Genomic DNA, 26394 nt, shown 5'->3' with positions numbered 1-26394 from the left:
GGAGGCGTCATCTCAAAATCCAAAGGGAACACAACTCTGGACTCTTTCTGCTGTTTCCTTCTCCCTTTTCCTGTCCTTTGTTGTTTCCAGACAAGAATGCTTTCTTTGGGTTTGGAATAAAGAGTGGGAGATAGACACTTTTTACTTCCTAACTGTATTCATCTCAACCTGAGATCTAAACAATAAAGAGCTGATAACTGGTTTCATTTACCTAACCACCCAGGGGAGTCCCAACATGTGAGGTACAAGCCCACAGACCAAGCCAATCCACTTAGTTTTGTTTGGACTCAGCCTCTGCTGCCTGTGGCACTACAGTTTTTGGAGGGACTATAAACTGAACTGGGATGGCATGTGCCTTGTGGAACTTGTATAATTACTTTAACATTAGATTCTCATCTTCCCAAGTAGGCTACAAACATCTGACGCTGGGACTGAGGAGTTAAGCTTTTTGTATCACTACCACCTAGTAGGATGCCCTGTAGAGCTTAGGTGTCAATAAAAGTCTGTGAGTCATGATGCAGTGGCTAATGCCATGAAAAATCCAAACCTTAGTGACAGAAATAGGGGCTTTAGATGATAAAAACACACAGGACCAGACCACACATCAATGAGCAAACTGATCTTTATTGGCTGGCCTAGAAGGCTTGCTCTCCACTGGGAGCAGGGGCCTATCTATTTACACAGAATCATTGTACAATATTTACAGCAAGATGTTAGGCATGGCATCATTCTGGGTAGGCAATGGGCTAAGAACAGGCTACAGATGAAGCCCTGAAGTCGAAGTGTAAGCCGAAATCTGCAGATGTGAGTAGAGGGAAGGGTAAGGGCCAAGTCATGAGCGAGGGTGGTGAGGTAGCTAGGAGGGAGGAAGAGGAAGCAGCGAACCACTTCCGGGGCATGAAGGAAGAGTCCCCTGGGACTAAGTCTTTAAAATTATAATCTGGAATCTGAAGGGGGTAAAATCTGCCACAAGCCACCTCTGTGAGGAAAAAGAAGGCAATTAGAATCTTACAGAACACACCTTCTCCCCTATCAAAAAGGCATTTTGCTGCTGATTAAATTCCTAGGACAGGTGACTGAGAAGGGGAAAAAAACAAACCCAGAGACAGAATCTAAGACTTAAGAGACAAAATCAAAAGAGTCAAGAGAGACACAGACAATGCAATGAAGGAGGAAAAGAACAAAAGCTCCAGCAGATCTGAACATCAGAATCATCCTAACTACACAAGTCACCTTTCCTCACTTCATCTTCCCCAAAGCTCCTCCCTCTGGCCCGGGGATGGGGAACCATTTTTCTGGCAAGGGCCATTTGGACATTTATAACATCTTTCATGGGTCATACAAAATTATCAACTTAAAAGTTAGCCTGATATATTGGGCCAAACATTTAATTAACTCACCCCCAATGCCTTGGCAGGGCAGACCGAATGATTTTGTGCGCCTTATACGGCCCCTGGGCCAGACATACCCCACCCCTGGTGTACCCCTAAATCTCTGGATTTTAACTTTAACCAAGGAGTAGAATTGGGATGGGGCTGGGACATTGGGGACAATCTAAAATTCCATCTTACCAATTCAGGTCCCCTCCTTATCCTGTGCCAGTGTATCAGGGCTTGAGTCGTAGCCAAGGGCAGATGAGGGTGAGAATAGACAGGATGGAGGACACGAGGCCACAAAGCCCCACAATGCCGGGGCCACAGCGCCAGAGGCCTAGTTTGTCCAGTGGAATGAAGAGGTCACAGGCATTCCTGACTACGTCCAGCAGAAGCGGGGGATTACCCCGAAGGACCCGAGCCAGGAGCAGGACGCGGAGCTGAAGCTTCAGGGCTATTTGGGGTAGGCCTCCTCCTGGAGTCCCTGGATCCCCAGGTCCCCCAGTTTCAATTCCTCCTGGGGCTCCTCCTCCAGAACCCTTCTGTCGCCGGCTACAAACTGAAGACTCTTGTTCCATCAGTAGGCGAATCTCATAAGCATCACGACTCAAATTCATGATGAGAGAAAACAGATAGTACCTGAGATACACAGGACGGAAGGGTCAGTAAGGGCACGGGTACCCACTTAGCATATCCAACAGAACACTCAAACAGTTTTTTCCCGCCAAAATGCAAAGGATCACACATTAGAACCCAGAAGTGGATGTGTACTAGTGCCCACTATTAGAAATGTCCTCCCACCTTTCTGTAAGTAATATGTTTACAATTCCCTTAAGATCCTGGGCTAACGTTCATGAGCATCATTAAATCTTCCAAGATCAACCTCAAATTTCATTTTTCCACTTGGCAACACATACACACATTCAACTTGAACTACAGTAATACAATTTTTTTTATTTTTATTTTATAAATATGTTTTTTATTTCAGAGAAAGGAAGGGAGAGGGAAGAAGAATAGAAACATCAATGATGACAGAGAATCACTGATTGGCTGCCTCCTGCATGTCCCCTACTGGGGATCGAGCCCACAACCGGTCATGTGCCCTGACCAGGAATCAAACCGTGACCTCCTGGTTCATAGATCAATGGTCAACCACTGAGCCACACCGGCCGGGCACAAATTTGTTTTAAAAGAATAAGCTTCAGCCCGATGCCAGGGCCGGTGGGAAGGAAGCCCAGGCTTCGTTTTCCCTGTTGAAAATCAGCCTGCGGCCTGAAGGGTCCCAGGTTCGATTCCGGTCAAAGGCATGTACCTTGGTTGCGGGCACATCCCCAGTAGGGAGTGTGCAGGAGGCAGCTGATCGATGATTCTCTCTCATCGATGTTTCTAACTCTCTATCCCTCTCCCGTCCTCTCTGTAAAAAATCAATAAAATATATATTTAAAAAAAAAAAAAAAGAATAAGCTTCAGTTGTTTCAGAGTCAAATTATAAATAATTTAAATCCAATCCTTTTATTTAACAAAACAAACAAAAAAGAAGTGTGCTGACCAGCTGGTTAAAGTGTCAGCCTGAATGAGGGAGGAACCAAGATGGCGGCATAGTTAAACAACTAATCTGCTGCCTCACACAACAATTTCAAAAATACAACTAAAAGACAAAAACGTCTACCACCCAGAACCACGGGAAAGCTGGCTGAGTGGAAGATTTACAACTAAGAAGAGAAAGAAGCACAATCGCTGAAAAGCTGAGGTACGGAGGCACGCAAATCGGGCTGGCGGCAGGCGGCTGGGTGCGCGGCTTTTCTTCAACCCGCAGGGAGACAAGCTCCCAATCACTCTGAAATCCAGTTTCTGGGGACACTCGGGGGACCCAGACACCTACGGGGAGAAGCTGGACTCTCGGCCATCGGGTCGGAAAGTGAGAGTGACTTTTGCAGTGGTGCGCCCAGCAATCATTGTTTACTGCGCTGGAGCGCGGGGCGCAGGGACTTGGAAACGTGGAAAGGCGGCAGCCATCGCCGTTGGCCACGCCCCAGCCTAGTGACGCCCTGAGACCCCGCCCCGCCCTGAGACCCCGCCCTGAGGCCCCGCCCCGCACATTCTACAAACCCGCCCAGGCTCCACACAGCGGCTTTTGCATATAAATGGCCTGTTCTGGAGCAGCTTAACCAACTGCAGCTCCAGTCAGACTGCTCCAAAACCGCCCAAGCAAAGGAGGAGAAAACTAGCCCTTGCTGTAGCTCCTGCTGGGGGACACACAGTACACAAGGGTACACCAAGAGTGTCCACCTCAAGTAACTGGGAGGCTGACCCGTTGAACCAATAGGACACCTAGTACACAAAACTACCCTACCAACTTAGGGAAGCAGAGAATATGAGAAGGCAAGGAAACAGATCACAAACCAAAGAAATGGAGGAGAACAAGCGACTGGACATAGAGTTCAAAACCACGGTTATAAGGTTTTTCAAGAATTTCATGGAAAAGGCCGATAAATTCAATGAGGACCAACTAGAAATTAAACATACACTGACTGAGATAAAAAATATTATACAGAGACCCAAAAGCAGACTAGAGGATTGCAAGAATCAACTCAAAGATTTGGAATACAAAGAGGCCAAGGACACTCATCCAGAGAAGCATGAAGAGAAGAGAATTCAGAAAGCTGAAGATAGTGTAAGAAGCCTCTGGGACAACTTCAAGCGAACCAACATCAGAATTATGGGGGTACCAGAAGAAGAGAGAGAGCAAGACGCTGAAAACCTATTTGAAGAAATAATGAACGAAAACTTCCCCCACCTGATGAAAGAAATAGACTTACAAGTCCAGGAAGCACACAGAACCCCAAACAAAAGGAATCCAAAGAGGACCACACCAAGGCACATCATAATTAAAATGCCAAGAGCAAAAGACAAAGAGAGAATCTTACAAGCAGCAAGAGAAAAACAGTTAGTTACCTACAAGGGAGCTCCCATACGATTATCAGCTAATTTCTCAACAGAAACCATGCAGGCCAGACGGGAGTGGCAAGAAATATTCAAAGTGATGAATAGCAGGAACCTACAACCAAGACTACTCTACCCAGCAAAGTTATCATTCAGAATTGAAGGGCAGATAAAGAGCTTCACAGATAAGAAAAAGCTAAAGGAGTTCATCACCACCAAACCAGCATTATATGAAATGCTGAAAGGTATTCTTTAAAAAGAGGAAAAAGAAGAAGAAAGATAAAAATTATGAACAACAAATACATATCTATCAACAAGTGAATCTAAAAGTCAAGTGAATTAAAAATCTGAGGAACAGAATAAACTGGTGAACTTAATAGAATCAGGCATAGAATGGGAGTGGATTGATAATTCTCAGGGGGAAAGGGGTGTCTGTGTGGGGAGTATGGGAAGAGACTGGACAAAAATCATACACCTATGGATAAGGACAGTGGGGGGGGGGGAGGTAAGGAAAGAGGGGGGGGTAGGAACTGGGTGGTGGGGAGATATGTGGGGAAAAAGGAGAAACAATTGTAATCTGAACAATAAAGATTCATTAAAAAAATAAATAAATAAAGTGTCAGCCTGTGTGCCGCCTCCTGCACACCCCCCACTGGGGATGTGCCCATAACCAAGGTACATGCCTTTGACCGGAATCGAACCTGGGACCCTTCAGTCTGCAGGCCGACGTTCTATCCACTGAGCCAAACCGGTTAGGGCTTCATTTAATCTTTATGTGTGTCTCCTCCCATTACAATGTGAGCGCCATAGGAGCAGGGGCCTTGTTTGTCTTTACCACTGGGTCCCTATACCTAGACCAGTGACTGCTTATAGTAAGAGCTTGATAAATATTTGTTGAATGAAATGAATAAACATGGCATATAAACTGTTCTAGATAAGTGCTTTTCCATACTACTTCAATCATGCCTCTGTCCACAGCCCTCATACATCACATGCCATGTAGAAAAACAACACAGAAATGGAGATAGAAAGATGCTACCTAATATAATCTAAAAGAACAGAGAATCATAGCATAACAAGAAACAAATACAGATGATATGTGTACAGATAATTTTATTCTCAAATCGTATTTCTCTGCACCTTCATTACTTGCCAGCTCTTTAGTTCAAGGCATATCTCTTGGCCATATCACGGCCTCTCTTCCTCTTTTGCCCTACTGCAATCCATTCTCCACACTGCAGCAAGAGCAATCTTCTTTAAACACAATTTAAATCATGTCATATCCCTAGTTAGAACCCACTGTACTCAGGATTTTTATTTTTTTATTTTTAAAAATTGATTTTAGAGAGAGGAAGGGAGGGCAGAGAGAGAGAGAGAGAGAGAGAGAGAGAGACAGAGAGACAGAGAGACAGAGAGACAGAGAGACAGAGACATTGATCACTGACTCTGCCACACACCCTGACCAGGGATCAAACCCACAACCTGGGTATGTGCCCTGACCAGGAATCGAACCCGCCATCTTCTGGTGTACAGGACAGGATGACACTCCAACCAACTGTGCCACACCAGCCAGGGCTAGGATAAAAATTTTCTAAAAACTAAGCAAAAAATCTCATTATTGTCTTTCATGAGTGATCTGACCCATCTACCCCTCCAGTTTGAAAGTATGCCTTTTACTCAATGCTATCCATTCTGCTGGCTTTCTTTCTATTTTTTTAATTCCCCAAAGTCTTTCTTGGTTCAAAGCCTTAGAAAATGCTATTTTCTGTTTGAAAAGGTGTTCTCTGCTACTGTTTGCTTTGTCTACTCAAACTTCAAGTCTTACCTAAAATATTATTTTTCTCAAAGAGTTCTTTCCTGATCTTATTTATTTATTTATTTATATTGATTTCAGAGAGGGAGGGAGGGTGAGAGATAGAAACAGCAATGATGAGAAAGAATCATTGAGCCGAAACCGGTTTGGCTCAATGGATAGAGCGTCGGCCTGCGGACTCAAGGGTCCCAGGTTCGATTCCGGTCAAGGGCATGTACCTTGGTTGCGGGCACATCCCCAGTGGGGGGTGTGCAAGAGGCAGCTGGTCGATGTTTCTCTCTCATCGATGTTTCTAACTCTCTATCCCTCTCTCTTCCTCTCTGTAAAAAATCAATAAAATATATTTAAAAAAAAAAAAAGAAAGAATCATTGATCAGCTGCCTCCTACACACTCCCCACTGGGGATCAAGCCCACAACCCTGGCAATGTGCCCTCGACCAGAATCAAACCCAGGACCCTTCAGTCCTCAGGCTGATGATACTCTATCCCCTGAGTCAAACCAGCGAGGGCTCTTTCCTGATCTTTCAATCTTAGTGTTATTTATTTCACAACATCCTGTACTTTTCCTCATATACCTGGTTTGGTGTTTACTTATTCTATATAATAATCCTATATAATAAAAGGGTAATATGAAAATTGTCCCCTTGACCAGGAGTTGGACTGGCGTTAGACCAGGGGGCGGGGCCAGTCCGCCCACTGCCCTCGGCCCCTCCCCTCAGCTGGCCCAGGCCTCCGGACCCCACCTGTGCATGAATTTGTGCACCAGACCTCTAGTTTTAACATATGATTATCCCACTAGACCAGAAGCTTCATGAGAACAGGAATCATATCTGTTGGGCTCTCTGCTTTATTCCCTGGACCACAGTAAGCACTTACTAAATATTTATAGAATGACTGATGAGCAGGTAGTGAGGAGAGTAACCTATGGCAGCGATTTTCAACTGGTGTGCCACAAGAATTTTTAAAACATGCAATACCTGACTATTTAGCCAGGGGCACTGACCTCTTTTCCCTTGGTTTGTCAAGTAAAAAAAAAAAAAAAATGACAATAGCCAACACAATAGCAATCCGGTGTGAATGAATCAAAATTAAACCTACTTTTTTGTCACGTTGGCAAAAAATGTGTTTTTGGTGTGCCGTAGAATTTTAGTAATTAGTTTATGAGATGAACAAGGTTGAAAATCGCTGACCTATGGTATAGATAGAAGCAGAATTAAAGTAACATAACGTCTTTCCCAATCTGAGTCATTCATTATGGAAGAGCATTGTCTTCCACCTCCTCCATTCCTTGTCCTCTGACAGTTTAAGATGTAAGTGGAGATTAGAAGCAGGCGAGTGATTAAGACGTGCACATTCTGGGAAGGCCCTGAGAGGTCTTTCTCTCATGAAAGGCAAGCTGTGTGGTATGAGGAATACAGACGGTCTTGTAGAGTAAAAGGCTGTCAAACCTGAATGAACGCTGGGCCCACTTCTCCTGATCCACACGGGGGGCTAGTCCAGACTTTCCAGCCCACAGGACATTGTCACAGGCGAAGTACAAGGCTCGATTGAGGTGACTAACAGTGATGCAGAATCTCAGGACAACATCTGACAGGTGCACAGCGCGTTTGGCTGACTCGAGGGCATCTGCTGAGTTGCCCAGGCGGAGAACTTGTGGGGATCCGCAGGAAAAAGCAGAGATTTGGAAGTAGCGAGGCGGAGAGCAAAACAGAGAAAGAGAAAAAGCAAGAGGGTGAAAGTTGAGCAAGTGATAGAAACAAAAACAAATAATTTATTTTTTATTTTTATTTATTTTTTATAAATTTCTTTATTAAGGTGTTACAAATAATTTTTATTTTTTATTTATTTTTAAAAATATATTTTATTGATTATTTTATAGAGAGAAAGGGAGAGGGATAGAGAGTTAGAAACATCGATGAGAGAGAAACATCGATCAGCTGCCTCCTGCACACCCCTTACTGGGGATGTGCCTGTAACCAAGGTACATGCCCTTGACCGGAATCGAACCCGGGACCCTTCAGTCCACAGGCCGACGCTCTATCCAGTGAGCCAAACCAGTTAGGGCCAAATAATATTTAAAAAGAGCAGAAACAGTTCATTCTTTTTTACTTCAAATTTTAAATAATTTGTGTCCCGGTTTAGTGTTCTCAAACTTGCCCGTTTCTCCAGTCCTTCATTACTCACGCTCCTGTTGTCTTACCTCAATTGGGGGGCGTGTAGGGGGTGAATGCAAAGCCGAATGAGGGAGCAGAACTGGCAGAGAAGGTAAAAACAGGAAGCGGGGACGGAGAGAGAATAGCGGGGGTGGAGGGAGTGTTGGGGTATAAAGCCTACAGTTACTTACGCTTTCTTCCTAGGCTCAGGTGACCCTCCAGCTGTCGAATCTGTTTCTGCAGCTCAGGACTGGCCCCACGTTTCTGCAGCGCGTGGCCAAGAAGGGAGCAGGCGTACTGGGCGGCCCTGCGGGAGACAGGCAAGCAAAGGCGGGACCTCCCGCACCTCCCCGCCGAAGTGTCCTTCAAAGGCAAGGACGGGCTCCCTTTCCCAGGTTGCGGCCACTCCCTTTCCTGCTCTTCAGGTCCCTAACTCAGTGCTTCTCCTTCAGGCCAGGCCAGGGGAAAGCCCGGGGGTAAGAGGAGCCCGGGGGGGGGGGGGGGGGTAACTACTCAGAGCTGAGACATCAGACTTGCCGGGCTGAGCGCTGGAGGACAGCGGCGCGGGGCCCTGGCCAGCACCAGCGGGCGGTCCGTGAGGGGTGAGGCTGGGGACCCTGGGGGCCCTGGGGGCACACTATTCCTCATAGGGGCGAACTAGGAGCTCCCCAGGCCCTGGAGCGGAACTGAGCGGAAGGCAGGACGGAGGCGGAGTTCGCGGTGACAGCAGGGAAGGGGACAGGGACACTTGGAACCGGTCCTCGGCTCGGGGCAGAGTCCGGTCGCTCGCCACCGCGCTCCGGGGCCAGCGCGCCCGCTGCCCCGCCGCCCAGCGAGGGCCGTGCGGGTCTCCCGCGGACGCGGCAGCCCTGAGCGCCTCCCGCTGGCCCTCTCGTGCCTCAGTTTCACCATCTTTCCCGGGGGCAGAAACGAATCAGCGCACGGCCGGCTCCCGCAGCGCCTCACGCCCGCGCGGCCCCCGAAGCCCGAGTTGACCCTTCCTGACCCCCGTAGCTGAACTGACTTCGCCGCACGAGGGTCTGCGGGTCCCGCCCCGCCCCCCGCCCGCACCTGCACAGCCGATCCCGGGCCTGGCTCTGGGCGCTGAAGCGGACCCAGGCGTCCATGGCGGCGCCGCTCCCGGCCCCGCGCGCCCCGCCCCGCCTCCCGGTCGCTCAACGGGGCCTCGCGAGGGACAAACGTCGTCAGAAAAGAAAGCGGTGGAGCCCGCCCCGGAGGCGGCCTTTCCGAGAAGTGCTCGCCTCCGGGTCTCCGTAAGCGCGACTCGATTCGAGTGCCGCCACTTCCGAGGGTCAGTTTCCCCGCTCGCACATTCCGCTTTAAATATTCGGGCGGGGGCGGGGCCTGCGGGGCGGGGCGGGGCCTGCGGGGAGGGGAGGGGTGGGGCCTGCGGGGCGGGGCGGGCGAGAGGCGCGGCGGCGGTCCGGGGCGGCCGCTGGATTAGGGTGGGAACACCCGACGGGCACACGCGCTCTGGCCCATGCAGGGCTCCAGGGACTAAGTCTCCGGAAGCAGAAGCCAGCGCCAGACCCCCGTTCCCTACAGGATCCAGACAGGTGCCTCCAGCACAGCAGTCGCCGAAGTTAACCCCTTCAAACCACACCTCACCTCCGCCCCTTTCCCTTCCAAGTCACCATGTCTGCAGGCAAGGCACCCCTTGGGGGTCGGCGGAGGGGAGACCTGGGCCGGATTAGGAGTGAGATGAAGGCTCAGAGCTGCCCGTCTCGGCGGCAGCCAAGGTCCGAGTGGGAGTGACCACTGTGCCGTTTCTTTCTTCCGCTGGAGGGAACCTGGCGCTGCTGCGGTGCCACAGCCGCCACCCAGTCAGCTCCGCCCGTCAGGTCCGGCGCCTCTTTGCCCACTGAGCAGCCCTAGATTTACTGGCCGCTTTTGTGGTTATGCCCCTAGATGCCACCTGGACTATCCCTGCTCAATGGCTGGCCAGGGACATCGCATATCGGACACTCATTCCCGAAACTAATGGCCATGTAGGCTACAGCTTTCTTGCCTGTGGTCATTGAGTTCGACCGCCACCCGCTAGACTGGACAAGAATTTGGGTCCGTAACATGAGCCTTCAGCGTCATGTCATGTGGTTGGTGGTGGTCAGCCATCAATCCTCAGGGGGCAGTGTCTGATATTCTTTCCCATGCTAAGATCAATGCATGCTAATTGGTATCTCTGTTCTTAAAAGCAGTACTTTTATCTGCGCCTCTTCCTTCAGCTTTGTTTTACTACACTGTTTCCCCATTTGTATCATCCCAGTCCTACCTTGCTTCAGGAGATTGCTGCAGAAACTCTAGGGCAGGGAGGAAACATATGGAAGGGTCTATTAGGAAGAGAAGCCAGGGGTTTTGGCTAAACCTTTGTGGACCATGTTTTCTCATATGTGGAATCTAATCAACAAAATAAACTGATGAACAAAGTGGATCCAGAGACATGGAAGCATGGAACAGAGTGCAGAATCACAGAGGAAAGGCAGGGGAGGGTGGGAGGTAATCAACCAAAGACCTTGTATGCAAATATGCACAGCCCCTGGACACAGACAGTGGGGGGTGGTGAGGGCCTGGGGCAGGGGTGAATGGGGGGGGGGGGCGGCGCATATGTAATACTTTCAACAATAAAGATTTTTTTAAACTATAGTCCGGCCCTCCAACGGTCTGAGGGAGAGTGAACTGGCCCCCTGTTTAAAAAGTTTGAGGACCCCTGGTGTAGAGTCAAATGTTATGGTAAAGATAAGCATAAAGCCCTAGCTGGTTTGGCCCAGTGGATAGAGCATAAGCCTGCAGACTGAAGGGTCCCAGATTCAATTCCCATCAAGGGCACATGCCTGGGTTTGTGGGCTCCATCCCCAATGGGGGGCATGCAGGAGGCAGCCAATCAAGGATTCTCTCTCATTATTGATGTTTCTCTCTCTCTCCCTCTTTTTCTCTCTGAAATCAATAAAAGTATACTTTAAACACACAAAAAACTGGAAAGATCTCTCTCCCCATTTTTTTTTTGGGGGGGAAGCAACCAAAATATTTTTTAAAAATATATTTTATTGATTTTTTTACAGAGAGGAAGAGAGAGGGATAGAGTTAGAAACATCAATGATAGAGAAACATCAATCAGCTGCCTCCTGCACACCCCCTACTGGGGATATGCCTGCAACCAAGGTACATGCCCTTGACCGAAATCGAACCTGGGACCTTTCAGTCCGCAGGCCGACGCTCTATCCACTGAGCCAAACCGGTTTCGGAAGCAACCAAAATTTTTGGTGGCCTTGAGAAAAAAAAAAAGAAACTGGAAAAGAAAGCATCTGAACTTGAGTACCAGGTAATCTAATCTCAATAGGAAAATGAACTAGAATCTAGGGAAAAAGTTAAACATGAAGCAATTTTGTTCACAACAAAAACAAAACCCACTACCACAGGGGATGGAGGGAAGATAGGTAGAGCATCTCTGAGACTAGGATTAGGATTACATCTAGAAGGGGGCTAACATTTTAATCTCTTGGATGACAATGCATTAGAATCAAAGATTTCATCCTTAAACCCTCAAATATTAAAAATATAACTACCAAAAAAGAAAAAAAATTATAATCAAAATCTAGTCTGACTATACACTGGCCAGATTATTATTATGATCTCTGAACGCATAATAATCTGTATATGTATGAGGCCCAGTGCATGAATTCGTGCATGGGTGGGGTCCGGCCAGCCTGGCCAAGGGGAGGGTACATGGGTGGTTGGCCAGCCTGCCTGCTGGTCGAACTCCTGGTTGAGGGGACAATTTGCATATTAGCCTTTTATTATATAGGATGTACACTGAATGGCCAGATTATGCGTTCAGAGATCATAATAATCTGGCCACTCAGTGTAGTTCATATATACATATATATATATGCATATATGTATACATATATAAAATCTTCCAATAGTATGTTGTAAATAGGACCTTCTTAAACCCAAGATTTAAAAAGAACTTGTTGCCTCCGTGTAAAAGGAATTACAGTTGGGTTTGTTCATATGAAGTAAATTTTAGGTGTGGACTTGGGGGTTAGAAGCCTGTTTTTGTTGCATTGCTTGCTTGTTTTATTTTGCTTTTTTCCTGAGTCTAGGTTCTACCACTACTAGCTATATGACTTTGGCTAAATCATTTGAAACCCATGGGCCACAAGATGAATTTCATTATTTCTTACAGCCTGACCCGATTAATAGTTTCAATCTCCATTTGTTTCAATGGCAAACTGGTGGTAACATGATACATGTGCAAAAAGTGAGATATTTTTTGTTCCAAAATAGTCTCCTCTTGTGTAATTCTGCACAACATATTCTGCATGTTGTTAAAATATCAGTGTTAAAAATATGTTTAAAACAAATTTTTTATTATTGATTTGAGAAGAGAGGAAACATCGATTTTGTTGTTCCACTTATTTGTGCATTCATTGGTTGACTCCTGCAGGTGCCCTGACTGGTGATTGAACCTGCAACCCTGGTGTGCATATTGGGATGACACTCTAACCAACTGAGCTACCCAGCCAGGGGGAAAAAAACAACATTTTTTTTTTAAAAAAAAGGTGGTGTTAGTGTGATGGAGTATGGGGTAGTTAGAAATTAGTCTGTAACCGAAAGTTTCCAGTAGTTAAAAGAAAGGTTTTAGGTAAACTGCATATAAAGTAACGAGAGGAGGCAGAAGTAAGGCTATGGATCAAATGTAAGTCCAGGAGCCTGACCTTTTTTCCAACCCCTTCTCACAATGTCAAGTATTTCTAGGCATAGTGCAAAGAAAACACACCCCAAAACTCCAAATCCCCAGAATGTATGGACGCAAGATAGGGGAAGAGGAAAGACCAATGTCCAACTAGCTCATGTAACTCCAAGCAGTTCATGCCATTGTATGTCTATGGCTGATACTATCTACCTTTCCTAAAAGCCCCTCCACCTGCAAAATCACTTTTCCAAATGTCTTATATTTAGGAATCTGACACCTACAAAGCTTGCCTTTTACCAAACTAATAGTGACTCAAATCTACCTTACCTGAACCAAGGTACTAACTTACCTGAAAGCTCAAACCTGAAAAATACTCTACTGATTCAAACAAAAAACTCAGCAATTTACCAAAAAGGGGGAGGGGCGGCCAAGAGCATTTGGAAAATGTTAAGTTTTATTATTTAACATTGTTTCACTATTATAGTTACTGTACAAAAGTCTATTACTAAAGGTCACCTCAGAGTGGTTGCACAATGGCCTGAAATTTTAGCAACACCCATTTTATACAAGATTTTTCCCCCACAGAATTAATCAGACACATCAGGAAAATCATTTCAGCTAAAAATATTGGTGAGGCGATAGAGATATCCTTTTATAAAGTGCAATGTTTAGCATAGTAATTTAAAAAAAAAGAAAAAAGACAGGATTCTTTCCGTTGCAGGATTTAACAAACTTAATGGTTAGCTCCATAGCCTAAGGGGACATAGGGATTTTCAAGATACATTTCTAAACCTTTTAAATATTGGCACCGTGGATGAAACATCAATTCAGCACTGTAGTGTTTTGCATAGATTCAAGTGTGACAATGGTGGGTAGGTTGGGGGGAGGTGGAAGGGGATCAGTGATAATGGTCCTCAACCCCACTCCAGCTGTTGCTATTCCATACCATCCGCCAAGCTGGCCCAGGCCCCTTCACTCAGTGTGTTACCAAAGGCAGCTTCAAGGCTCAATGGCAAGGGAGTACCTATAACCTCTTCCTCTGCTGCCCCGTCTATGCCCCTGACTGCCATGACCATCTGCTATCGCCGCATTGTCTTCAGTGTCTAGTTCCCCAATAAGGAAGGTGAGACTTCGATCCCCAGGCTCTCATCCATACCCTCAAACAACTGCCTCTGGCCTCATTTATCTGGTAGCTATTTACCAAACCAAAAGTGAGATTCTAACTGTATTTCTAGTACCTGATGCTGCACATAATTTTCTTGAATGCCTCCAATTCTAACCAACCTCTAGCCATCATCTGAACTTGAGTTAGGTGGAGAAGGATTAAGGAGAAACGTGATCAGTATTCTCCTTTACTCTTGGGACACCATGAAGTCTTAAAGTAAACTTAGTAGCTTCATACAGCACAGCACCTCAAGCAAACCTTGCCCGCTGGCGTGGCTCAGTGGTTGAGCGTTACCTATGAACCAGGTCACAGTTTGATTCCCGGTCAGGGCACATGCCCGGGTGGAGGGCTCAATTCCCAGTAAGGGGGATGTGCAGGAGGCAGCCAATCAATGATGTTTCTATCTCTCCCCCACTACCTTTCTCTCTGAAATCAATAAAATTAAGAAAAAAAACCCACATCAAAACTGTTTGCCAGCATGTCTGTCATAATCCCTGGGGGAAAAGGAGCATAGTCCCAAGTTTCGAAGGAGAAGAGGGTGTGCAGCATTCTCTTCCTTGCAGTGGGGAGCTCCATCTCACTGCCCACCCATCAGTTCACCCCATACTCAGGTCCGCAGCTGAATGGTTCAGAATTTCAGTATATTTTCTAAATCCCAAACCTACCAGTGACTTTGCCCTCCGCCGCTCCTTGGACAACCACCCCGTGTTTGTCTCTGGACCTGCGACTAGCCCTGCTTATGTAGCTGACCTCTGTCCTCGGCCGGACACCTTACTACTCGCTGGGTCTCCGGTACTGGTTCTCTCTCACAGTGCTAACTGGAGTTCCTCCCAGCCTCCTCCTCTTCTCTTTGGCCTCATCAATGCTCCTCTGGATCACCTCCAAGGGGCCTTCACCTTGGCTGCCAAAGTGGGCACCAAGAACTCTGCATAGACTCCTTTAGGGAAAGAGAATCTGGGAGAATGCTCCATTGGAGATTCAGCCCTTAAACAGCTGGAGGTACAAACACATGTGGCAGTAAGGGCAGGAGGAACAAAAAGAAAACATTCCTATAACATCCATTTGCTCAGGACAGAGTATATAGGAACAGAATAATTATTCGTTAATATCCTGAAAACATCTCACTTCTACCCCTGCTCTCTTAGCTTCCAAGAAAAATAAATACCTTAAGCAGTGTTTCTACTTTGACTCTTTGAGACTTGAGACTATGTCTAATGTAGAAACTCACTGAATTCAGTTACTGGGAAAAGTACCTTCACAGTGTCCCACACTGCCTACTGTAAATAGCACTTCAGAGCTTGCAAGGTTAGAGCAAGAAAATAATTTTAAATGTAGAAAACAAAAATGGGACATTTATTTATAATTCACCCCTCCCCCCCAAAAAAAACCCCCACAAACGTCCAAAACACTAAGCAACAGGGTAAAGGATTAAATATAAACAGCGAGTTCCACCCCGGCCCCGTGGTCACATGGAATCTCTGGAGCGAACACCTGGCCAGCAGAGGACCTGTCAGCGACGCCTCCGGTCTGGACTCCTGCTGCGCCGGCGGCCACCTCTAGGAAAAAGGAAAGGAAGGGGGGGGGAGGGGTGTCCATCAGAGGGACCTAGCAATGTCCTTTCTCTGTTTTGCTCATATTCCCTTCACCAAGGTAGTGTCTCACATCAATCTGTGATGTGAGCATTAAAAAATAGTACCCACTCCACCTTACCTCCTCTTGCCCTTGGGTGGACCCCGAACAAAACACCAGTCCACACTGATCGGCTGTCCCATCAAATCCTGGCCATTGAGTCCCTCCATCGCAGCCTGGGCCTCCTTGTATGTTTCATACTCAACTAGAGTATACCCCTAGGGCAAGCGGAAGACGGCTATCAAAACCCTGTTCCACCAAGCCATGTTCTATTAACTTTAAACAATGTACATCACATATCCCTACTGTACACACAACAGGTCTGTCAGTTCCTGTCTCTGCTGTGTCTAACAAAACCAATTTCCAATGTCATTTAATTTCAACTTTGCTCTTGGCTGACCAGGGCGACCAGGGGAGATCTGCCCTGCTGTCTAAGGGTGATGGGGGAGAGGCAAGGAGTAGAACTCAGTACCTTCAGGTAGCCTGTGCGCCGGTCCAGGTTGAGGTGGATGTTTTTTATTTCCCCATACTCTGCAAATTTGTCATGGATGTCTTCTTCCGTGGCTTCCTCATGGACCCCAGTGACAAAGAGAATCCAGCCTTCGACAGCTGTTGGGGAAGGGAGGGAGGTGAGCACACAGAGAAAAGCTCAAGAGGGTCCCAGCAGCAGGGTGAGCGCGACTCCAGACCCCGCACCCCTTTCCGACGGGTTTCACTTCACTGCCTCCCACTCCCCGCAGACACACGCCCACCGGCTCCGGCTACTCACAGCGCTGCGGTCCGGGCTCGTCGCCGTCCTGCTCCACGCTGTCATAATCCTCCCGCATCCGCGCTCGAGACCCCTCTTCTAGGAAACACGCACGCGATCACCGGAAAAGCCCCCTTTCCCACGGTTCCCCAGGACAACGGACCCCATTTTCTTCACACTCACCGGAGCCAAAGCCGCGGCCCTTCCGTTTCTTCGCCTTTTCTTTCAGTTTGTGGATGCTCTCTGTAACCCCATAAGTGGAAGAATAAGTGCCAAAGGTAACATGCAGAACAACAGTCTCTTTCCCCAGACATTCCGAGAGCGGACCCCACCACCTCCAGTCCCTTCTAGCCCCGCCCCCAAGCCGCCGCCGGGGGCGGAGTCTGCAGGCCGCGGAACCCCGTTCCCCCGCTCCCCACCTCCCCGCCGGGAGGAAGGGGCACTGTTGCCCTATCACGTCCCTCTCTCGCACCTTCCCCGCTTCCCGCAGCCGCCTCCACTGTCCTCACCGTCCCCATCCTCATCCATGGCGAAATCCTCGCCGCCGGCCTCATGAAGATCCAGCACGTCCGCCATCTTGCCTCCCTGTAACCCGCGTCCGAGCCGCTCCGGATCTAAGCAGCCCCGGGAAACTGTCGCGGAGGGGAAAGGTCACCTGTCCCGTTGACCAATCAAAAGCTTACTCTAAGTCCTGCCCTCGACGCGGTGAAAATGCGCACGTGGAGGCGGGCCCCGTCCGGGAAGAGCCGGACGTACCCCGGTAGCCATCTTGAGCAGGTCGGAAGCCGGAAGTGCTCTGTAGTCCTGAGCGGGCCGTGAGCTGAAAGCCGCCCCTGGGCGGGGCACGCGCCGACAGCGAACCAATGGCTTCCTCTGTCCTCGGCAACCTGGAGAAATACTGCTGGCAGGAAAGCCCAGCATAATTTCTTTAGTGGAGGGCTGCCTTCTGTCTCTCACTCACACTAGGAAGTGGAAGTTGAAGAAAGTTTCTTTCTTTCAAAACTTCCAGGCCTTTACCCTGTTCCGAGGAGCTGCAGGATCTGTGATGTGAGCATTAAAAAACAAAAATAAAGAGTTCAATCTGCAATGCTGGCTCATACTGCGCACCGAATTTCTATCTCTGTCTCTCTCTCTCTCTTTCTTTTTAAATATATTTTATTGATTTTTTTACAGAGAAGAAGGGAGGAGGAGAGAGGGTTAGAAACATTGAGAGAGAGAAACATCGATCAGCTGCCTCCTGCACACCCCCTACTGGGGATGTGCCCGCAACCAAGGTACATGCCCTTGATCAGAGTCGAACCTGGGACCCTTCAGTCCGCAGGCCAACGCTCTATCCACTGAGCCAAACCAGTTAGGGATTCTTACAATCTTTTGTATTTCTTTGGTGTCAGTTGTTACTTCCCTTCTTTCATTTCTTTATTTATTTGGGTCTTCTCGCTTTTCTTCTTGATGAATCTGGTTAAAGGTTTGCCAATCTATTTATCTTTTTTTAAAGAACCTGTTCTTGGCTTCATTGATCTTTTGTATTATTTATTTAGACTCTATTTTGTTTATTTCTGCTCTGATCTTTACTAATTCCTTCCTTCTACTCTTTTTGGGCTTTGTTGTTCTTTTTTCAAGCTCCTTTAAGTATAAAGTTAGATTGTTTATTTGAGCTTTTACTTGTTTCTTTGTTGTTAATCCTCACGTGAGGACATTCTTCAATTGATTTTCAGAGAGTTTGGAAGGGTGGGGAGAGACAGAAAAACATTGACATGAGATACATTGGTTGCTTCCCTTATAGAACCTGCAACCACCATATGTGCTCTTGACTAGAATCAAATCCATGACCCTTCAGTCCACAGCAGACGCTCTATCCACTGAGCCAAACCAGCTAGGACTTTTTTCTTATTTCTTTTTTTTTTTAACTTTTTTTTTTTTAATGAATCTTTATTGTTCAGATTACAATTGTTTCTCCTTTTTCCCCACATATCTCCCCACCACCCAGTTCCCACCCCCCTCTGCCCTTATCTCCCCCCTCCCCCCCACTGTCCTTATCCATAGGTGTATGATTTTTGTCCAGTCTCTTCCCATACTCCCCACACAGACACCCCTTTCCCCCTGAGAATTATCAATCCACTCCCATTCTATGCCTCTGATTCTATTAAGTTCACCAGTTTATTCTGTTCCTCAGATTTTTAATTCACTTGACTTTTAGATTCACTTGTTGATAGATATGTATTTGTTGTTCATAATTTTTATCTTTCTTCTTCTTTTTCCTCTTTTTAAAGAATACCTTTCAGCATTTCATATAATGCTGGTTTGGTGGTGATGAACTCCTTTAGCTTTTTCTTATCTGTGAAGCTCTTTATCTGCCCTTCAATTCTGAATGATAACTTTGCTGGGTAGAGTAGTCTTGGTTGTAGGTTCCTGCTATTCATCACTTTGAATATTTCTTGCCACTCCCGTCTGGCCTGCATGGTTTCTGTTGAGAAATTAGCTGATAATCGTATGGGAGCTCCCTTGTAGGTAACTAACTGTTTTTCTCTTGCTGCTTGTAAGATTCTCTCTTTGTCTTTTGCTCTTGGCATTTTAATTATGATGTGCCTTGGTGTGGTCCTCTTTGGATTCCTTTTGTTTGGGGTTCTGTGCGCTTCCTGGACTTGTAAGTCTATTTCTTTCATCAGGTGGGGGAAGTTTTCGTTCATTATTTCTTCAAATAGGTTTTCAGCATCTTGCTCTCTCTCTTCTTCTGGTACCCCCATAATTCTGATGTTGGTTCGCTTGAAGTTGTCCCAGAGGCTTCTTACACTGTCTTCAACTTTCTGAATTCTCTTCTCTTCATGCTTCTCTGGAGGAGTGTCCTTGGCCTCTTTGTATTCCAAATCTTTGAGTTGATTCTTGCAATCCTCTAGTCTGCTTTTGGGTCTCTGTATAATATTTTTTATCTCAGTCAGTGTATGTTTAATTTCTAGTTGGTCCTCATGGAATTTATCGGCCTTTTCCATGAAATTCTTGAAAAACCTTATAACCGTGGTTTTGAACTCTATGTCCAGTCGCTTGTTCTCCTCCATTTCTTTGGTTTGGGATCTGTTTCCTTGCCTTCTCATTTTCGCTGCTTCCCTAAGTTGGTAGGGTAGTTTTGTGTACTAGGTGTCCTATTGGTTCAACGGGTCAGCCTCCCAGTTACTTGAGGTGGACACTCTTGGTGTACCCTTGTGTACTGTGTGTCCCCCAGCAGGAGCTACAGCAAGGGCTAGTTTTCTCCTCCTTTGCTTGGGCGGATTTGGAGCAGTCTGACTAGAGCTACAGTTAATTTGGTTGAGCTGTCACAGAACAGGCCATTTATATGCAAAAGCCACTGTGTGGAGCCTGGGCGGGTTTGTAGAATGTGCGGGGCGGGGCCTCAGGGCTGGGCGGGGTCTCAGGGCGTCACTAGGCTGGGGCGTGGCCAACGGCGATGGCTGCCGTCAGCCCTCTCTGCCTTTCCACGTTTCCAAGTCCCTGCGCCCCGCACTCCAGCGCAGTAAACAATAATTGCTGGGCGCACCACTGCAAAAAAGTCACTCTCACTTTCCGACCCGATGGCCGAGAGTCCAGCTTCTCCCTGTAGGTGTCTGGGTCCCCCGAGTGTCCCCAGAAACTGGATTTCAGAGTGATCGGGAGCTTGTCTCCCTGCGGGTTGAAGAAAAGCCGCGCACCCAACCGCCCGCCGCCGGCCCGATTCGCGTGCCTCCGTACCTCAGCTTTTCAGCGTTTGTGCTCTTTTCTCTTCTTAGCTGTATATCTTCCACTTAGCCAGCTTTCCCGTGGTTCTGGGTGGTAGATGTTTTGTCTTTTAGTTGTATTTTTGAAATTGTTGTGTGAGGCAGCAGATTAGTTGTTTAACTATGCCGCCATCTTGGTTCCTCCTTTTTTCGTATTTCTTGAGATAGGCCTTAGGACTGCTTTCCCTGTGTCCCATAGATTTGGGTTGTTGTGTTCTAATTTTCATTTGTTTCAAGGCATCTATTGATTTCTTCCTTGATCTCATTGTTAACCCACTCATTATTTAATAACATGTTATTTAGCCTAAATGTCTTTGTGTGCTTTTTCAGTTTTCTTGTGATTGATTTCCAGTTTCACAGCAGAGAAGATGCTTGATATGATGTTAGTCTTCTTAAATTTATTGACACTTGTTTTGTGTCCTAACATGTGGTCTATCCTAGAAAATGTTCCAGATGCACTTGAAAAGAATGTACGTATATTCTGCTGTTTTGGGGTGAAGTGCTCTGTAGATACCAATTAAATCCATTTGATCAAGTGTGTCATTTAAGGCTGCCTTCTCCTTGTTGATTTTCTATCTGGATGATCTATCCATTGATGTGAATAGGATATTAACATTCCCTACTATGACTGTACTACTGTCAATATTTCTTTCCATGGCCATCAAGATTTGCTTTACATATTTAGGAACTCTTGTATTGAGTGCATAAATGTTTATAAGTGTTACATCCCCTTGTTGGATTGCTCCCTTTATCATTATGTAGTGTCCTTATTTGCCTCTTACTATAGCCTTTGTTTTTAAAGTCTATTTTGCCCTGGCCAGTGTGGCTCATTTGGTTGTGCAATGTCCCATGCACTGAAGGGCTGCCAATTCAATTCCTGGTCAGGGCACATGCCCAGGTGGCAGGCTCAATCCCTGGTGGAGGGCACGCAGGAGGCACCCATTGATGTTCCGTTCTCACATTGATGTTTCTCTCTCTCTCTCCCTTCCTTTCTCTCTGGAAGTCAATTAAAAATCTTTATTTAAAAAAGTCTATTTTGTCAGATATAAGTATTGCTACCCCAGCTTTTCTTTTCCTTTCCATGTGCATTAAATATCTTTTTCCATCCCTTTACTTTTAGTCTGTGTGTATCTTTCATTCTGAGGTGGGTCTCTTTAAAAAGACTCCAATACTTTAGATTAGAGTATTTAAGTCATTTATATTTAAAGTGATTATTGATAGGTATGTATTATTGCCATTTAATTTTTTAAAACTATGTTCTGTTGTTGTTTCTCCTCCTCCTCTCCTCCTCCTCTTCTTTCTCCTCTCCTCCTCCTCTTCTTCCTTTTCCTCTCCTCCTCCTTCTCCTCCCCCTTCTCCTCCTCCTCCTCTTCCTCCTTCTCTTCCTCCTTCTGGAAAGCCCTTAACATTTTTTGTAATGCTGGTTTGGTGGTAACAAACTCCTTTAGCTTTTCCTTCTCTGGAAAGCTCTTTATTCTCCTTCAGTTTTAAATGATAGTCTTACTGGGTATACTAGCCTTGGTTGTAGGTCCTTGCTTTTGATCACTTTGACTATTTCATGCCATTCCTTTCTGGCCTGAAATGTTTCTGTTGAGAAATCAACTAACAGTCTTATGGGAATTCCCTTGTAGGTAACTAACTGCCTTTCTCTTGCAGCTTTTAAGATTTTTTTTCTATCTTTAACTTTGCCATTTTAATTATGATGTGTCTTGGTGTGGGCTTCTTTGGGTTCATCTTATTTGGGACTCTTTGCACTTCCTGGACTTGTGTGTTTTTTCTTTTACCAGGTTAGGGAAGTTTTGGGTCATTATTTTTTCACATAGGTTCTCAATCCCTTGCTTACTTCCTTCTTCTGGTACCCATAGGATGCCGAATTTGTTATGCTTCATGTTGCCCCAAAGGTCACTTAAATTATCCTCACTTTTTAAATTTTTTTCTTTTTGCTGCTCTAATTAGGTGCTTTTTTTCTACCTTGTGTTCCAAATTACTCATTTGATCCTCTGCTTCATCTAACCTACTATTTTTTCCTTCCAGTGTGTTCTTTATTTCAGATATTACATTCTTCATTTCTCACAGGTCCTTTTTAATGGTTTCTATGTCCTTTTTCATGCTGTTGAGCATCCTTATGATCATGACTTTGAACTCTAAATCTGATAAATTGGTTGCCTCCATTTCATTTAGTTCCTCCTCTGGAGAATTCTCTTCTTTCATTTGGGGCCTGTTTTTTTTTTTTTTAATTACTTTATTGATTAAGGTATCACATATTTGTCATCAACCCCCTCCCCCCGATGTTTTTTTGTTTGTTTGTTTTTGTCTCCCCATTTTGGCTCTCTCTTTGTGTTTCTCTGTATGAGATAGATCTTCTATGACTTACAGTCTTGGTGGGGTGGACTTACACATTAGGTGTCCTGTGGGACCAGTGGCACAGCTCCCTGATCATCTGAGCTGGGTGCTCTAGGAATGTCCCTTGTGGGCATTAAGTGGGTCCTCCTATTGTAATTGAGTCTTTGTTGCTATTGGCTTCTTCATGCATGGGATCAACCTCAAGCTGGCTGACTATGAGGCTCAACCACCAACACAGTATGCAAGCTGCTATGCAGGTCCTGATCACATGAAGCAGAACTTGCCTCAGAACTATGGTGCCACTGGGTTCTCCCCATGGATATACTGCTTGAGAAGCTTATTGGATCTTTCTCTGTTGTTTTCTGAATCTGGCCACTGGGTACATTGGTTCTGGGCCTCTTCAGAGGGACTCTGGTGCAGGTCAATGTCAGACACTGCCTGTGACTGGCCCTGGGCAACTCGTTTGCAGCTATCAGTGATCCTAAACGTATGGCTCCCTTTGCTGGACCTGGGTGACTATGAAGAGGACCAAGCTGTGCACCCAGGCTGGCTTTTACCAGCACTTTACCTGGGACAGGTCAGCAAAAGTCTCAAAGCATCCAGAGGTCCACCTCCACCTGCAGTCCCCGTTAGGTTTAGTCACTGAAAGAGCCTCGGCTGTACTTCTCAGCAGGCATAAGCCCCACAGGATGGGACGAGAGGGATTCTAACAAGTGGGGCTATTACTTCTCCCCAGGCTGATGCCGCTTGGAGGGAAATGCTCTGCCTGAGAAAGATGACGTCTGCAGTATGGGGGAATGACTCAGCGCAGGGTTCCTGGTGGCTGATCCTTCAACTCTCCCCAGAACCACCAACCTGACTTTCTCCTCCCTCCACTGGAACCCAGGGGTAGTGGCTGCAAAGGAAATTTTGTGGTTTGGCCCTTTAAGAGGGTACTGCATCTCTAGTCTTCTCTTCCTGGTGGACAGTGACCCTGCTGCTTTTCACAGCTGGATGTTATGTGGGTTCCTTTCCTGGTTCTGGTGTTCTAGGCTAGGGAGCCCTGCTTGGGGTTCAGACCCCAGACTTCTTAGGGGAACCCCCAGAAGCTGAGATATCCCTCTGGAACTTCAGCTGCCACCTATAGGAGCCCAGCCAGCCCTCTCATGCCTCTGCACTTCCTACCAGTCTTGATGTGGCTCCTTCTGTAAATCCTTAGTTATAAGGCTTCTCTCCAGCTAGTCTTCAGTTGGTTATTCAGGATGATTTTTCTATAATTTAGTTGTAATTCCAGTTTGGTCCTGGGAAGAGGTTAGTGTAGCTTCCACCTCTAATGTTTTTAAGACACAATGCCAGTTGTTAGGGAAGATATAAGAGAGCTGTTTGACTTCATCTCTTTCCATGGGATTCTTCAGTGGCTTCCAGATGCCTCATAGGCCAAAGCAAACAAAGACATAACTGCTTCTCACATGTCCCAGGAAGAGAAGCACCGTCATTAAGGATTCTAGAAAGGAACATGACAGTAGCATGCAGGATGTCAAGAGTGAAGGCAGAGCCTGGCTGGGTAGCTCAGTTGGTTAGAGTGTCATCTTGATCTGGGGCCTCAGAGAGGAGCATGTATGGAAAATGGGTTTTAAAGAACTTGTGTCATATTCAGGAGGTGATGCCCAACATATGGAAACATAGATATAAGAGCTCAAAACAGGTTGCGGTAGAAGAAACAGATTTGAGAATTGTGTGTATGATAGAGTTTAGACCACCATAGGGGGTGAGGTTGCAAGTGGAACTGGGTAGAACTTAAGGAGAAAAACTAAGAACAAAATCCAGGCTTCTCAAATTTCTGGAGAAGGGGAGGCAGGATGCTTCCCCCCAGCAGTATAATCTTATCTCTACCACCCCAAAAATAGCATTAAAAGTTATGTTTTCATATATATGTAAAAGAAAGGGTCATTTTATAATTCCTCTGATACAAAAGTCTTGGAGAGTCAATCTGGCACACTAGACAAAAAACTATTTTAATTGTATAAAATTATACATATAAAATACATAGAAAGTACTAAAAAGATAAGTAAAATCTTTAACACCAAAAGTGTACAGATCAGGGAACAATTTTTCTCAAGTTCTTCGGGATCATACTGGCTGGTATTTGAGGAAAATAGTAAATCCAGGAGGTGCAAAGATAAGTTCTTCCCACAACTCACACCCCTTAACACTTCCCAGAGAAAGGAGCGTAGAAATGAAGGTTTATGATTTCTGGATTATAAATATCAGTAAAAACGGAATAGACACACCTGTTGCTGAACGCAGGAGTGTCTGCATCAACCCTACATGTATTTCATGGAACACAGAGAAGGGGCTTGGAGAATTCAAGGAAGTCCCTTTCAAGCACTGGAACATTTGTTGCTAGATACCTTACCTTTGATCCCATAAATGATTTCAAAAGAGAGAAAGCTCACTTTCATCTTGTCCCCATTTGATCCAAAAGAGAATATCTGTGGCCTATTTCCTAACCTATTTCTGAAAGCAAAGTGTATAATCATTAAATGGAAAGTCAAATTGTAGAAACATTAAACTTCCCAAGCTCACTTTAGAAAGTGCACCGAGCTATAATATTGGATTAAGGAGACTACAGAAACAAGGGGGGAATGTATCGTAGAGAGATCTACAAAACATTCTCCCAAAGGTGAGTGTTTTACTTGTACTCCAGGTCATTCCCCTCCTGTTCCACCCAGGAGAGTGGTGGGGACGAGAACAGTATTAAAAACACAAATAGCAGATCATTGATTCTCTTCCCCTTCCTGCAGTCTCCCAACATTCCATTTAGGAAGTGCCATAATGCTAAAGTGTCATCTAATTTACCTGATCAGTTCATGCTCTAATAATCAATGTGGAGAAAGAGAAAAGAAAACAAAACCAATGTGAATCTAAGGCATGAACATCTAAGGTAGCAGACAGCAGCAATTGGTGGCAGTGAGAGGAACTTGGCCCTCATCAAATAGGACAGATAATCCTTCCAAAGAGCAACATGATGGCAGGAGAGCGAGGAGGGAAATATGTTCTGCCTTCTACCAATCTCTGCAGGCAGGAAGGTCTAAATACAGGGCTTAACTACGCTAGGGGAGCAGGGGAGCAGGAGTGAAAGGGAATATTGAAAGATAAGCAACTTCAACCCTGATTCCTTCTGTAATGTAGACTACATCCAGAAATCCGGACTATGGTATGGTCTCTATGGCCCAGAAGCAATTTAGGTGACAAACCCTTATGAATTGTGTTTATAATTCCTTTCTCGTTCCTTGGAACTTTCTCAGGAATGACTTTAAAAACGAGAAGCCAGATCTCCAGTTCCTACCTCGTACCAACTGGAATCAGAGGGGGAGTAAGGTAGTGGTGAAGAGGCGTGGTGTAGGTTAGGGGATATCATTACTGGAGGAACAACTTGGTACCGAGTAGGCCCAGCTCAAGATAAACCAAAGCTGCAGGCTTCATATTCATAACCTATTTGAGTCTAAGAGAAAGCAGGAATGGGATGGGGGGACAGAGTCCTTATTCAAGCTCCCCGTTATTTTAAAAGAAGGAGACCTGAACAGTTCACCTGGTGCTACTGAAATGATGACACAGAATTTCTGGGAGTGTCAAAGCCAGCAAAGCTCCAATGGCAGCCTGCTCTTCTTGTAAAGTGGAGTGGAGATGTTTCAAAGGAAGTACATCAAAAAACTAGAAGAAAAGGGATCTCTTAGCAAAAAGGAATCCAGGTGTAGGATGTATACATACATATGTATATACATATA

At 46.0% G+C, this 26394-nt stretch overlaps 2 protein-coding genes across 4 annotated transcripts; both read right to left on the bottom strand.

Moving 5' to 3' along the window:
• Positions 1 to 604: 604 nt before the first annotated feature.
• PEX11B (peroxisomal biogenesis factor 11 beta) lies at positions 605 to 9612 on the bottom strand. Of its 2 annotated transcripts, none has more exons than XM_028127868.2 (5): positions 9354 to 9612; positions 8474 to 8589; positions 7578 to 7779; positions 1572 to 2012; positions 605 to 979 (listed from the first exon to the last, which is right to left on the bottom strand). In XM_028127868.2, exons 1-4 carry the CDS (start codon positions 9407 to 9409, stop codon positions 1607 to 1609), a joined length of 780 nt encoding a protein of 259 aa, XP_027983669.2. In that variant the 5' UTR covers positions 9410 to 9612; the 3' UTR covers positions 605 to 979; positions 1572 to 1606. The 2 variants fall into 2 exon arrangements, with proteins under 2 accessions (XP_027983669.2, XP_054567854.1); XM_054711879.1 differs by lacking the exon at positions 9354 to 9612 and adding an exon at positions 9181 to 9267.
• A 5972-nt stretch (positions 9613 to 15584) lies between these two features.
• Positions 15585 to 17407, bottom strand: RBM8A (RNA binding motif protein 8A). Of its 2 annotated transcripts, none has more exons than XM_008153138.3 (6): positions 17048 to 17407; positions 16722 to 16781; positions 16560 to 16637; positions 16263 to 16399; positions 15872 to 16008; positions 15585 to 15717 (listed from the first exon to the last, which is right to left on the bottom strand). In XM_008153138.3, the coding sequence occupies exons 1-6, from the start codon at positions 17112 to 17114 to the stop codon at positions 15672 to 15674; spliced, it is 525 nt and encodes a 174-aa protein (XP_008151360.1). In that variant the 5' UTR covers positions 17115 to 17407; the 3' UTR covers positions 15585 to 15671. The 2 variants fall into 2 exon arrangements, with proteins under 2 accessions (XP_008151360.1, XP_027983672.1); XM_028127871.2 differs by having other exon boundaries at positions 16560 to 16634; positions 17048 to 17406.
• Between the last annotated feature and the right edge of the window lie 8987 nt (positions 17408 to 26394).

The sequence above is a fragment of the Eptesicus fuscus genome, chromosome 22, assembly GCF_027574615.1.
Source record: "Eptesicus fuscus isolate TK198812 chromosome 22, DD_ASM_mEF_20220401, whole genome shotgun sequence".
NCBI classification, from domain to species: domain Eukaryota; kingdom Metazoa; phylum Chordata; class Mammalia; order Chiroptera; family Vespertilionidae; genus Eptesicus; species Eptesicus fuscus.
The sequence above is the reverse complement of the archived record's forward strand: the minus strand, read 5'-3'. Positions and strand labels throughout refer to the sequence as shown.